This window comes from Heliconius melpomene, chromosome 16 (genome assembly GCF_056956725.1).
Source record: "Heliconius melpomene rosina isolate 202511_hmr_F chromosome 16, ASM5695672v1, whole genome shotgun sequence".
Lineage (NCBI taxonomy): Eukaryota > Metazoa > Arthropoda > Insecta > Lepidoptera > Nymphalidae > Heliconius > Heliconius melpomene.
In genome coordinates, this window is record NC_140404.1 from 8641637 (window position 1) to 8657368 (window position 15732).

The following is a 15732-nucleotide window of genomic DNA, read 5'->3' on the forward strand; positions in this document are numbered from 1 at the left end:
CTTTAAAACAATACATAAAAAAATATTATTATTATTATTAAAAAATATATATAATAGAAGAAAATTTGAGTTTTGTAGTCTGTCAAAGTTTTTTTTATATAGAGCAAAGGTTAGCTAATAAATAATATTAAGTGTGTGATAAGCATTTAGCTGTATTCCGCTTATAGCAGTATATAAACTGATATGAACTGATGATACTTTGAAATTAACTGAACTTGGGTATACTTTTACGAAAAAAAACGTTTTGCTATGGAGCAACGGCTCCATAGCAAAGAATATATTTTAATATACCTAACAAATATCGTAGCTATATTCCACTAGAAACATAGAAACGTATTGGACGAGCTCAGCTCTAATTACGAATTCAATTTCCATCACACTTGATTACAATAAAATTACAATTAGCGCGTGTGGGAATGGGGACCCTCTAATAATATCAATTACACGCCTCCACAGACGGACAGCCGTCTGTAGATTTCCCTTGATAACAATTCACACAATCGATCTTAAACAGCCACGTGACTTGTCAACGCATTTGTTTATTCATTGTAATATAGTTTTTTCAGCTTCACGCTGTATCAAGCATGTAGCAGGATAGGCCGAGCCTAATGTTAAAATACTCAATCCACTACTTTCCCCTGAATTCTGGAGGCATTATGTGTTGAGTGGCGAAAAAGAAAAATGAAGAAATGATAATATCGAATATTTCATTTCACTTTCATTTATTTTTCATTGTTAAGCGCGGCGTTAAGTTTCCCCACTCAACGCCGCTCTGCGGTTCTGTGTCACATGTAAGACGTAAGTAAGAAAAAATATATATGGACAACTACTAGTTCAATATGACGTAGTAATACCCATCTAGCTAAATTCTTAAATTTCACATAATTCGATTTAGCAATTATATTTTGAATTCTGCAAATAGCAGGATAAGGAGAGAGAACCTAGTGTTAGACTATACATAGGCAAATATTATGTCAATTAACTTATTTGATAACAGCAACGTTCAATTTATTGTCGTTTTTATTATTGTTTGTTATTTTTGTATTGTATATCATCATTGCCTGAATAAATTCGTATTATTAGCTTTATAAAAAATATATAGCTAAGAAGGAAGTATCTGAGGAACGCGTGGGGAGCGTTGAGTTGCCCCCAGGGATATAAATGGAACTCTTATAGATGTAAGTTGGTAGGTACTGCACCTGAGTACACTCAACATGTATATTTATATTTCTATACATATATTAAGACTAGCGACCCTCCCGCGGCTTCGCCTGCGTAAACTACGTTATTATTAATTTCTGTCTCCATGAGTACCTAAGTCCTATAAGTGACGTCCATGCAAAATTTGAGACTCCTAGCATTTGTAGTAACGAAGTTTCATACAAAGGTTCAACCCCAAAAACAACGCCTTAGAAGTCGAATATTGCAAATTCCCATCTTAGCGAGCACCTACGTCCTATAAGTAACTGCTATGCAAAATTTCAGATTCCTAGCACATGTAGTTTCTGAGATTTCGTGATAAGTGACCGGATACGTGACCTTTCGATTTTATATATATAGATGAAAATAGAGGTTAGTCGTGGTGCAGGGCCACAAACGTGTGACTGTAAACACCAGGTGGTGGGTTTGATTCCCACTCCAGGAAAGTAATTATTTTTAACTGTACACGAAACTTTAAGACTAGGTTCCCTCTTCCTACCGCAAAAAAAAAAAAATTAATTAATATTTAAAATATATATTTTAATATACGAGCTTAATCTTACACCTGCGTTAATTTTTCGATAACTTATCAATTAAATGTGACATATAACGACAATTATTTTATCTGATTTACAGTTTTATTCAGTTATTTATGTACGTTTGGTGAACGTAAATGTCCCTTACAATGATATTATTATAATTTTTGTGCAGTTCTATTAATAATAAAATTAATAGTAAAGGGGTCGTTAAAAATGATTGCGTTCTTATTTTTTGTGTTTTTGAACGTTTGGGGGGGCGTCTCTGCAAGATGTGTTATGTATGGAGAGTGCACTGTAATAGGTGGATTTACAAAAAGCTGCCCAGTTACACACGAGGCTTTGCCCATACTTCAAAATGTGACACAAGAAGACAGAGAACACGTACTAGACACGATTAAAACAATGTGCCCTCATTTCATGTACGATGAAGATGGTAACCAAAAAGAAGATGACGATATTCGTACGTGTTGTGATGTAGCACAAATCCAAAATATGGCTGATAATCTTCAAATAGCTCAAGGTGTTCTTGGACGGTGTCCAGTATGCATACGTAACTTTGCACGACAAATTTGTGAAATGAACTGTTCACCAGACCAGTCAAGATTCGTGAATGTCAGTCAAGATGTTACGCCTGATGGTATTCCTTACGTTAATGAAATCGATTACAGAGTCTATAACGACTTCATGATAAATGCACATGCTTCTTGTGCTGGAGTTATGATACCGCAATTGGGAATTCCTGCTATAACCCTCATGTGTGGAAATGCTCCCGTGTGTGATGCAGATGCTTGGTTTGGTTTTACTGGAGATACATCTATAAATCCTTTAGCTCCTGTTCAAGTAAACTTTCGGAGATGGCCAACACCAGAGGATTCGATGAATGTTAAGGCGCCACTATGCCATGAAAATTTACAAAGTGATATACCGTGCAGTTGTGTTGACTGTTTTGCTAATTGTCCCGTAAACGATATCGTAGTTGAGGACATATGTAAAGTGCTATCTGTGAACTGTATTGGTTTTTCAGTGGGAATAGTATTTTTTGTTATCACTTTCATCATTTTTACACTATTAACTTTATTACATTATAAAAGAACGCGAGATATCGAATCTGTAAAATCAAATAACAATTATACGTACAATGTTAACTCTTTAATTAAGATATTTCAAAAAATATTCCAAAAAATAGGCATATTTTCCGCTAGTAATCCTATATTGGCTATAATGGTAACAACTTGGATTGCATTTGCCATGTTATTTGGAGTGGCCAATATTAATATAACTTCAAATCCTTTAGAACTCTGGTCCGCTCCAGAGTCTCGTAGTCGTCATGAATTAAATTATTTTAACTCTAGATTTGGTCCATTTTATAGAGCTGCCCAAGTATTTTTAACGTTTAAAGGTTTAGAACCTTTTGAAGTCAATGACGTTACTTTTGGCCCGGCCTTTAGAATGGAAGCAATTCAAGAATTAGTAAAGCTTGAAAATGCTATACTGGATATAGGCAGACAAGATAATTCTGTTACTTTGGAACAAGTGTGCTATGCACCACTACGTATCGCTGGGAGCGAACCTAATCTTGACCTTTGTGTATCAATGTCGATATCTACGTATCTTCCCAACAGAAACAATATTAATAATAGTACATACCTTAACAATATTCAGAATTGTCTCAATAATTATCTCTCACTGCCTTGTATGGCAGCTTGGGGTGGTGGAGCTGATCCGGAAATTACTATAGGTGGTTATGAAGGTGATAATATTTTGCAAGGTGATACATTACTTATTAATTTTCCTATATCCAACCATTTGAGAGCAGAAGATTTAAAACCTGTTTTAGAATGGGAAGAAAAATTCATAAATTTATTACGTGATTATGAACAAAATTGGAAATCAGATTTTGTCGATGTTGCTTACGGTGCGGAACGTGCAATTGAAGATGAAATACAAAGGATTTCTGAAGCTGAGGCAGTACCAATTGTAATAAGTTATTTACTTATGTTTGTATATGTTATTCTTGCGCTTGGTAATATACGAAGTCTAAAAACTTGCTTAATCGACAGTAAAGTAACAGTAGCCATTAGTTGTATAGTGGTAGTACTCGTTGCCATTTTCTGTGCAATGGGTTTGTTGGGATATTTAAATATTACAATCACTCTTTTGGCTGTTAACGTTATTCCTTTTTTCATATTATCTGTAGGTATTGATAACGTTTTTCTATTGCTAAGTGAAATGAATGTCGTCGAAAGTAATTTAGATAAGTACGAGGATTATAAAGAAAATTTTTCTTTTGAAAAAAAGAAGCGTTTCGTTTTTGGTAAAGTTATGAGCAATGTGGGACCATCAATGTTTGTCTCTTCTATAACTCAAATTACTTGTTTTTCTATTGGGAGTCTGTCGAGCCAACCAGCGGTTAAATCTTTTGCAATATTTGCAACATTTGCATTAATTTTCCTATTTCTCTTTCAAATAACAACAGTCGTGGCCATTTTAGCCATTGATTATAAAAGGGAATCTCAAAATAGATTCGACCTTTTATGTTGCATTCGAAAGAAAATATTAAATGACGAAGAACCACTTCAAGGTAGTCAATATCAAGGTGTTACCCAGCGACTAATGGAGCCCTACGCTAAATTTATATTAAATTGGCGGGTCAAAATTACAGTGGCTGTGATATTTATGGCCTTAGTATCCATAAGCGTCGTTTTAATACCTCAAATTGAAGTAGGTTTAGATCAAGAAATGGCCTTACCACCTGATTCATTCGTTTATAAATATTTACAAGCTGTTAATCAAATTTTACGACTAGGACCTCCCATATATTTTGTTCTTAAAAGTGGCTTGAATTTCACTGATCCAGAGCATCAGAATGTTATTTGTGGTGGCAGATTATGTAATGTTGATTCTCTTACAACTCAGATATTTTTAGCGGCACAGAATCCTGAGATCACTTATATCGCCAAGAGTACAAATTCTTGGCTTGACGACTTCATTGATTGGGCTAGTTTACCTGGTTCCTGTTGTAAATATAATTCAACCGATGGTGGATATTGTTCTAGTTCTGATAACTCTCCAGAATGTAACTTTTGTACAATTGATAGGTCCTCATACGGAGATGGTTTAAGACCAGCAGCTGAAGCATTCAAAGATTTTATTCCTTCCTTTTTACGTGACACACCAACTGACACTTGCAATAAAGGTGGTCTAGCAAGTTACTTTACTAACGTTAATTACGTACTCGACTCTGAAGGAAACGCGGTTGTGCATGACAGTAATTTTATGGGATTCACTTCAACATTGGCGACATCCCAAGATTATATAAATACTGTGAAGTCAGCTTACGAAATATGTGATAATATAACTAAAACGATTCAAGCACGAACTGGCTTAGACGTAGAAGTATTCCCATACTCCGTATTTTTTGTTTATTATGAACAGTATTTGAATATGTGGGGAGAAGTATTCGCGTCCATTGGTTACTGTCTTCTTGGAGCACTTTTCATCAATTTAGTAGTAACGGGCTTCAACTTCTTAATTACCTTCGCCTTGATATTCACAGTAATAATGATAATAGTTGAGATGATGGGTGTCATGTACCTTTGGGGTATACCACTAAATGCTGTGTCATCTATTAATTTAATAGTTTCTATAGGCATAGCGGTAGAATTTTGCAGTCACATGGCATACGCCTACGCCAACAGTAAGAGTCCGCCAAATGAAAAAGTAAGTGATGCCATACGAAACGTAGGAGCAACAATCATCACAGGAATCACTTTCACCAATATTCCTATAATAGTCTTAGCGTTTTCATATACAGAAATCATTGAAGTATTTTTCTTCAGAATGCTCATTACTTTAGTTGTTTTAGGATTTTTACATGGAATGATATTTTTCCCTGTTTTATTAAGTTTTTTGAATGATTTTAAATATAGACACAAATAAAATGATTTTATTTATGAAATATTAACGAACATCGATGTAAGTAGGCATTATATATTTATGTTTTATTGTAACTACATATGTAAAGAAATTGTAAATATTTAAATAATTAAGTTAAATAAAAGGAATGTATTAATTTATCGACTTTTATTTTTACAATTTAACAATATATGAAACTAAGGAAGACATTAAAATATGTACATTGTATTTATAATATGTCTAGATATACTAGGTTTAGTAACTTACTATTTATATTTTTTTTATGAATTCAAAAGATTATTAAAAATTCTACGTTCACCTAAGAAATTTAAACCTTAAGGGTTAATATAGATTTTTATAAAATTATTTTATTAGTCAAAAATTGAATTACATAATTTAGAACCACTCCAACATACATATGTATACTGTTGTACTGTACTGTTGCAAGTCAAGTGACTAATAAAAATAAAATTATAATATCACATTTATTGACTATAGGGCCTCTTACTAGTTTTTGCAAATTATTCACGTCTTTTATTTAGTTTTTTTACAGCCCTTAAACCTTAGCTACTTATCCACTAATAACGTTTGACAAGATGATTTACAATATGTAATTAATTACATTTACATAATAGTAGAATTGTTTTTTTTACTTTATTGTTATCAGTTATGAATACATTTATGTACATTCATAAAATACTAAGAGTAAAGCAAAATTTTGCCTTAACTATCTGTACCCAAAATATTTTATGTAAACATTTTTTCAACAGCTTTTTTTTGCATTAAAAGTGTTTTATATTTAATCCAATCATTGAATTATACAGATAATTAATCTAAGATAATTTGGGACCTGAGCCTGGTGTTAAGTTGCTCCATTTCCATCATGCCACTTCCGTACCCCACTTTCCATCGAGTTCTGGAGGCGATGCGTGATGATTGGCAGAATTCAATGACGTGCTATGCCTCAGTACCAGAGCGAGGAAATGAAAATATTAAATATTTCATTTCCTGGTTATCGTACCCTGGGACCCTGAGAATCGAGCCTACAATCTGTCGCGCCTGCGCCACGACTTCCTCCTTAATTAGATATACTATGAAGAATAATCTAACAAATAAATTTTTCTACGCATCTAAAACGTGATTAAGGTATGCAATATAACATATAGCAAGTCGAAGGATTTCTATTTTAGAAAGCTTCTTATCGGGAGGTAAAGTGGGCAAGAGTCTCCTGAGGGATGCAAAGGCGGAGTTAAAGGCTTCGACCCTTATCCTTTCCCTCGTGGCGTGTGCAGTCCGGTATTTTAATGTGGCTCGACGACGACGTCTTCTCTCCTCCCGGGATAAGCCAGCGCAAGGAGAGCCAGCCCCGCTAGAGAGATATGCTTCCTCTGATAACGCGCACGGCTCTAGGGTCCTCTCTCTGCTATAAAAAAGAAATATTGTAGTATATTCACATGAATTTTCGATTTTTGCATACAACAATAATTTATTATTGTTTATTATTTATACATTATTATTAATAATAGTAATCAAATACAAATTATTAGTTGCATGTTATATTTTATAATGTACACTTTAAGTACCTCTTCCTAGGTGCTAAGTTTTCTCTGCCTGTGATTGGCAGTAAGGCTTCTCTTCCTTCAGCCAGCATACAAGGCAGCGACCCGTCCTCCATGCTGTTCACAGTCTCTAGCCAGCTCTTCATAGTGAATCTATAACAACATTTTATTTATATGAGAGTCATTTAGAAAAATATCATATTTTACATTTACATGTTTTAAATGAAAAGCAGATCTTGCCTAGCAATCCCACGAAAAAATCGGCGGAAAGTGGGGAACCCAGTGTCTTAAGACTAGGTTCCCTCTGCCTTCCCTGTTATTTACGGAATACAACATGAAGTTAATAAAAAAACTTAAGAAAAATTTTACATTCACTCGACACAAGTTTTAAATGAAAGCAGATGTATATTATGTTAATTAAAAAAAAAACCTTATAACACATATAGATGGTAACCAATTTTTTCCACTTATAACTTACTCTATAATATTTGGAATAAAAACAAAGAAATAGAAGCAATAAACATTGTTTTTCTATCGTATGTATCTAAATAATTAAACACGTGGTTACTTAAGACGGTAGCAACCCTTTACAACCGTCGATCGGCACGTTTGTTTTGATTCCTATCAAATGAAATTTGGCGGCCGCAGGGTAGATAAATAATACATCACTAGTTCACACCTAGCACTAAGCGAGCTCTTTAGGGGATAATAAATCTGTATTTATTCTTTTTATATCGCCCCAACCCTTAGTAATCGAATCATGTTCGCTCGCCGTGTCGAATCGATTGCGAATTTCGTGGCCCTTGACTTTAACTAGTGGAATTTAGTATTTTTTGTAATTTGGGAAATTACATTTATTTTAGTCTTTTTTAAGCATGCACTACTATAATTTTAGTACATTTTGATTCCATAATCTTTCTTTTTAGAGTTATCTACCTCGAAAGATAAAAACGGAATCCTATCCTTATAGGATCACCGTCTGTTCGTCTTTCCGTTCGTCTGTCAAGGCCATTTATCTCGAGATTGTGTGGAAGTATCAAGCTGATGATGAAGTTAATATCAAATGTTCAGGTCTCTAGGAGGTCTCTAGGAGTACAGAAAAAATCGATCTCCTAAGTCAACGCAATCAAAACCTCAGAGTATCCTATACGAGTAGGCACTTCCTGTGGACCTATAGTTGTAAAATCTGATTCGAATTGAGAACTTAAAACACAAATGAAGGAAAAAATCCAAAGAGCGAATTAATAGATATTATATAAAAAAATAATTACACACTTATATTTGTAATTAATTTAATACAAAATGAATGCATATGCCTCAAAACTTCAATTTTTCAGTGTCACGCTGTATGGAGGCTAGTGCTAAGATATTCCGCTCCCCACTTTCCGCTGACTTCTAAAGGTATTGCGTAGATATTGAGTGGAATTCACATCACGCTTTCGCTCGGCACCAGAGCGAAAAAATGAAAATAATGAATATTATTTTTTTTGTGTTATTATATTTAATGTATTTTTTCTATTTAACAAAGGAAAGTTTAAATTAAAAAAAATATAAATTTAATGGCTTTGCAATGAATTATAGGTATATTAATTTTATATTTGTTATAAAATTATTCTAATACAAAACAATAGGTAAAGTTATAAATAAAATAAAATTAATATAATCAAAAGTTTTTATATTGATATTTATCTCACGAGACCAAAATATATATGACTAAATGTTTTATAAGCATCTAACGGGTTTTTGCCAGTACCTTTAGCAAGTTTTCCTGAAAATTGTGAAAACTGCCAGTGGTATTAACTGTCAGTGTAATATAAATTAAAAATAAACTTATTATCACTGTATTAAATATATAAGAAATAAAACTTAAAATGCTAGGAACTTACTTTTTATTTCACCATTGACACATGTATTAATGAATTAACATTTACATTCACATTAATGAATTAATAAGATAGTTTTCTATTTTCACAAACAATTATATGCGTAGCACTACTTCGAAGTCATTTCGATATCTTTCACAAAAACAAACTGGTCCAGAGGTCAGCATCCCTCAGTATTTATGCCCTCTGAGGGGATGATATCTGCAAAGAGGGCGGCGCTTAGAGAAGCTTTCTCTTTAGGGTAGCATATTGCAGTTGAGAAAGCGTTTGGATATTTTTTTTAAATAAATGGAAATAGTGGAAATTTGAAAGTAATTATTAATTTAAAATAAATTGACTTTTATTTAACAGTATAAACACTTTTAAACATTTTTTTTGCATTTTAGAAAAGCTTTTTGAAAATGCAAAATACGATGTAATTAACAGAAAAAACATAAAAAATTGTGTTACGTATCCATTTTATTTTAAAATAAAACAAAAAAAATCTTTTACTCTTCTCTTATCTCACATGGTCCCAACTCCGCCTCCCAGCCAATCCGCCCTAGCTCCGCCCCCTCCCAGGACTCAGGTGCCGCAGATAATTGATGCTGGTATAAACTTACTGGATATTGGATCGATAGCTTTTCAGCATATGCTACTCCTTCGTGTTTATTTGGCATCGTAAATGGTATCATAAAATATGAATTACTTTTATAGAGCTGTCTTCAGCTTTTTCATATCTTATGCACCCGTGTAATACTGTCGATGTAACTCTCGTATCAATATCGTCGATTTTTTTAAAATAATTAATTTTTTTTTTAACTAATTTAAAGATAATTAAAAACTCACGATGGTTTTTGGTAATGAAATGAAATGGTAATTGAAATAAGATAAAATGTAATTGGAAAAAAGATAAGATAACCTTAACTTAACAAGAAACGCAAGAAAATCCGTTCCATATTGCCATTAAATGAACTAGTTTTGTGTAGATTTATAGATATAATAATTTATAGATATTAGAATAATTTATAGGTATTGCTATGTTTGGTGTATTGGAATGCTATGGTAGCCCTCGACGGATTTTCTTGCGTTTCTTATTATGGGCGTAGAGGATCGGACAAAATTTTCATTTAACTTATTAAGCTACTTCTAATATGAATTTAGTAAAATCGATATATATATATATATATATATATATATATATATATATATATAGATATAATGTAAAGCTATACCTACCTACATAAAAACACCAATTTCCATAGCATTTACTAAACAAAAAAAACAAAACGTTGCAAATCTTAATGTAAATTTAATGAGACATCATTTTCCGATTCGGCAAATGTAATAAGCATTAAACGATAAACTTAAATAAGAATTTCAACGACGGCAAGCTCATGCTATGTTAAAGTTAACTCCTAATATTTGTATTATAATTTATGTAAAGAATCATGTACCGGTCGGCGACATCCGCTAATGGCAGTTGGTATTTCAGTATTAATGCCATCATAATCAGCTTAGTTATACACAAATACGAAAGGAATTGAAGGTCATGGTTACTATTTTTTTTACTTTTCACTATAAGATTTAATGCGGGAGCACACAGCAGGGTAGGCAGAGGGAACATAGTGTTAAAACACCGTACCACCGTACCCGTGCCCCACTTTCTGCCGAATTCTGGAAGCATTGCGTGTTGAGTGGCAGAACTCAACGCGCTTTGCCTCGACATCAGAGCGTAGAATTGGAAATATAAACGTAAATAAATATTTCACTTCCTCGAGTGGGGATCGAACCCACAACCGTCGCGTTACAGTCACACCCTTGTGCCGCTACGCCACGACGACCTCAAAATAAGATAACATGGTCAAGAAGCTACAGCTATTATGAAAATACTACAGTTTGAATTGATTGCTTAAAATATAAACGATTACTTAATATTTATCTGCAAGCAGTCATTTTCTTTTCGAATTTATATTGAGTGAAAGGAAATGATGATTAAATTATATAGAAAAATGAAAGATTAGATTGTTATAAAATGTGAAGCATGTTTTCTTTTCCTTTTTTTTTCAGCTTCACGCTGTATCCCGCACACAGCAGGTTAGATAGAGTGAATCTAGTGTCGTCCTCTGCCTCGACACCAGAGCGAAGAAATTAAAATATTAAATATTTCATTTCCTCGAGTGGGGTTAGAATCCACAACGAGTCGCGTTCACATAGTTGTGCCTTTGCGCCACATATTGCCTCTTTTTATTTTTTTAATCATTTATTAAAATAAAGCCGTAAACAATGTTAATGAATATTCGTGTCTTTACCGTCGTTTAAAGACTAAGTTACGAAGAAAGCTAATTTTGATGACAGTGACAACACGCGACAGGAATGTTAAAATTTCATTGTAAGTAGGTATCTTATAAATTAGATTTACCTATTTAAATATTTTAATATCATATATATATATTTGAAGTAAGAAGAAGCAAGAATGAAGAATATTTTGCAAGTATTAAGACAGATTTTTTAAATTTGTAAACATTAATTACACAAATCTCATGTAAGTGACTGTAAAGTCTTTTTTGAGAAATAAATATCTTTAAACCTATATAGTAAAATGGAAAAGTTATTTGTTATTGGGAAATTTATTTTTCTATATTAAAGGTTATTGTTTTAAAAAAAATTAAGTAATATTAGATCTTGAAGATTCTTAATCAATATATATGAAGAGAACTTCATAAGCCAAAGAATGTATTTTTATAATATAGAATTTGCCTAAAAGTTAAATAAAAAGATTTTAAGCTTTAAATTATATATACAAATATGTGTACTTATACATATTTATAATTTACAGTGTATGACGTAACAGGCTAGGACATTTTATGGCAGGAATAGTGAAAGTTAAGGGAAAGCGCAGTTGTTATAGTTACCGAGAAGTTAAGCCGATAGTATTTTCCGAATTTCCCGGCCGCCATGTAACTATTTTAAAAGTTTCGCTCTTTTTGACGTATTTACATCATTTTTGACATATTTTATCAAACATTTGTATGAATTTGTTAACGACTGTGATATTTTCGAAATAATTATATAAATACTTGTTTGTGCTGCAAAAATGGCTTACAACTTCGATAGTGGACAGGTGAGTTGAATTTTTATCTTAATTATTAAAATTTGTATCAATAAACTTCAATGTTCTTAAAGTACAAGTCTTATTTATATTTATAATGTATAGCAATAGTGTTTCTTCAATAATTCCTTCAATATAGCGTCGCGCTGTATTCCCTGTCCTGTCCTTGATCCTAGCTGCCAAATTTTATAATTCTAGGTCCGGTTGACCTAAATATTATTATTTTTAATTCCCTTTGTATTGTGGAAATACGCGTTTTTTTGCCATATCTTTTTTAAATTAATTGTAAAAATATTATTTTTTTCAAGAAATCATGGGACCGTATATCTAAGTGTTTTGAATTTGAATTCAACTTAAGTTTGATTTTCAACTCGATATTTCCAAGCTTTCCTGGGATAAAGGCTCTTGACAGACGGACAGACAGACGGACAACAAAATAATGTTATAAGAGTGCATTTTTTCCTTTTAAGGAAACCCTTATAACATTATTAAATATATAAAAAATGATAGGTTGTACATATTTTTAAAAAAAGCTTGAGATAAAAATAGATAAAACAAATTACTATACAAGACCAGTCGTGACCCTGGGTACAAGCGTGCAACTGTAAACACGACAATGGTGGGTTCGATTCCCACTCGAGGATATGAATCATCTAATATTTTTATTTCTCCGATCTGGTAACGAGGCAAAGCGCGGCGTTGACTTCCGCCCATCAACACACAATGATGCAAAAATAGGGAACGGAAGTGTTTTAACGGAGTTTTTGTTGTTTATAATATTTTGTTGAACAACTTTAATATTGGTAATCAGAAAATTTAAAAAAAACAAACACACAACTTCGTTAATTAAATAAATTAAAGTAAAATAAATAAATTAAATACGTTCATTAAACCGGTAAAAAGGTTTTACTTTATAATTAAAGGTTTTACTTTATAATTACTTTATAATTAAAATAACAAACTTATACTTACATTTAGAAATCTATTACTGTATTTAGATTCAATTGTACACCCCCAAAACAGATCTTTTTCCACCTAATCCCATATATTTTAACACTGCACCTGCAACGGCCATTACTCTCCCCCTACTATATCTGCAAGAAGCATTTTTTATTTGCGAACAAATTGTAATTCCTTTAATCCAACTTAGATACATCCAATTACATAGTAAACAAGTTTTTTATTATACTAAATTTCGAAAAGCTCTTATCGCTAAAGAATTAAAGTTCTAAATGGAACTGCAGTAATTTTTTTATAAGAACAATGGTCCATTGAAAGGGGGTGATTCTATTTGTTGGAGAATGACTATTTTTCACTCTTTTGTGTACAGTGTTAATCCGTGTTTGACGTCGGCCGGTGGTCTTTAGTTAATAGATGTCATTTATCTATGTTTAGATTTTTTTTATGACAACTAAAAAAGATATACAAAGATAGGATACAAATATTATTGAATTTAGCTAACGTTAAATATCATATTTTATGTATCTATATTGTATTTTAAATTTGAGGCTAGTCCGTGCGACTGAAGCGCGACAGGTCGAGAGTTCGATTCCCATTCATAGGTAATATTTAGTATTTTCATTTCCTCGCTGTGGTAACGAGACAAAGCGCAAAGAATTTAGTGGAAAATAGGGAACGGAAGTGTCTTAATAGATACGGAGTATCTCATCACTAAGTTCCCGGGTTTTCATTGCCTACCCTGCTAAGTACCTACGAGATACGGAGTAAAGCTAAACATATTTTTTTTTAGCTTCTCGCTGTTTATAATTTAAATATGCTTAAATAATGTTATAGATCTACAAACCTATTCAAGAGTCAAGGCCTTATTTATTATATTCTACCAATAATTATAGATAATAATGACTAATCGTTGAATTCTTTTATTTGTTGCTGATATAAAAAAAGATGAGATAAAACCTAAATGTTGTTGGGTGACGATTATTATTAATTTCCTTTATCTTTACAATTTATTAAGTAGAAATGCCTAGTAAAGTAAATCACTATTCCTCTTTTACTCATAAAGTGGTATCACCAGTCACCACAGTCATCTTTTGATTAGACTTCTTCTAGAAGACTCTAGAAGAAGATAAAATGCCGTGCGAGATAAAGCGTGAAGCTGATTTTTATGCCCTCCATTACTGCACTACAATGTCCTTGAATCGATTAATGGTGGTGGTGGTGGTAGTATATATGCCATCATATAACTCACAAGGAGTTGGCTAAGCTCGTCGCGTGATTTATGTCCGGAAGTGATGTCGTGACATGGTGGAATTCTTTGAAACCCGACCGCGAAGACCTAGACGCTTCTTCGAAATAGTTCCGTAATAGTTTCACATATATAAGCGTGTCGAAGACAAGGGCAATGTTTCTTACCAATTAGGTATGTTAGGTTTCTAGTAAGATATATTTTATTTGAAAATTCGCATGATAATACCTGTTTAGGCGAAGACCGTCGTGGCGCAGCACAATCGTGACGGATGTGAGTTCGATTCCCAATAAGAGAAATGAATTATTATATATTAATATGTTCATTTCTTCGCTTTAGTAATAAGGCGAAAATGCGACGTTGAGCTCCGCCATACAACACGCAATGCCTAGAAAGGTTCTACGGAATGTTGTAAGACTAGGTTCCCTCTGTCATCCTAGGTTCCTTCTGACTGTATGTGTTATTATAACCATACCTATATATACAAACTGCAATACAATGATGACTCTAAGGTGGAAAAAAATCTCTGTAGCCATATATATAAACTAGCGGACGCGCGCAGCTTCGGTAGCTTATTTAGGGGTGAATTCTAATAAAGCATGAAACATGTGTTCAATGAAATATTTTTAAGAGTCGAAATTTCAAATTTTATAAAAATCGGTGGCGATTTGAAGATTTTTCCATACAAACTTTCAACCCCTTATTTGCACCTTTAGGGGTTGAATTCTAGAAAACCATGAAACATGTGTTTAATTAAATACTTTTAAGAGTCTGAATTTCAAATTTTATAAAAGTTGGTGCCGATTAAAAAAAATCGATACAAACTTTCAACCCCTTATTTGCACCCTTAGCGGGAGAATTCTAGAAAACTATGAAACACGTATTCAATGAAATACTTTTAAAAATCTAAATTTCAAATTTTATAAAAATCGGTGCCGATTTAATTTTTTTTCCATACACACTTACAACCTCTATTTCACTCCTTTAGGGTTATAATTTTTTAAAATCCCTTCTTAGTGGATGTCCAGATTACGAAAGTAAACTTTTGTCCAAATTTCTCGTTTCTACGCACAGCGGTTACGGCTGTGCGTGCGTCTTACCTCAGTCAGTGAGGACAAGTCCTTTTATATATATAGATAATGAAAAATTCTTTCTTGTTTCATAAATAACGCTTGAATACCATGCGAGTTATATGGTATGTTATTATTAGAAAAGGTAATTCGAGCTTTTAGTTGATTAAGCCTATTTAAGTTCAGGGACGGGGCCGTGAACTTAACGTGACGGTGTACTCTAGAAGACATAATGACTTTAACTTTGCGGATCTTCGCAATAAAAATTA

At 32.8% G+C, this 15732-nt stretch overlaps 1 protein-coding gene and 1 pseudogene across 1 annotated transcript; one reads left to right on the top strand and one right to left on the bottom strand.

The window, feature by feature from the left end:
- The first annotated feature begins 1829 nt into the window (after positions 1-1829).
- On the top strand, positions 1830-5812 carry LOC146530933 (NPC intracellular cholesterol transporter 1 homolog 1b pseudogene; annotated as a pseudogene).
- Positions 5813-5901: 89 nt separating this feature from the next.
- On the bottom strand, positions 5902-7360 carry HLH4C (Helix loop helix protein 4C). Its single transcript, XM_085199365.1, has 2 exons — positions 7238-7360; positions 5902-7077 (listed from the first exon to the last, which is right to left on the bottom strand). The coding sequence occupies exons 1-2, from the start codon at positions 7357-7359 to the stop codon at positions 6777-6779; spliced, it is 423 nt and encodes a 140-aa protein (XP_085055491.1). The 5' UTR covers position 7360; the 3' UTR covers positions 5902-6776.
- Between the last annotated feature and the right edge of the window lie 8372 nt (positions 7361-15732).

What these genes read in the sequence shown, in the direction of transcription:
- HLH4C (XM_085199365.1), bottom strand. Translation starts at nt 7,359, where the DNA reads ATGAAGAGCTGGCTAGAGACTGTGAACAGCATGGAGGACGGGTCGCTG. An exon ending in AACTTAGCACCTAGGAAGAG is followed by an intron (nt 7,078 to 7,237) that starts GTACTTAAAGTG and finishes TCTTTTTTATAG; the next exon opens with CAGAGAGAGGACCCTAGAGC.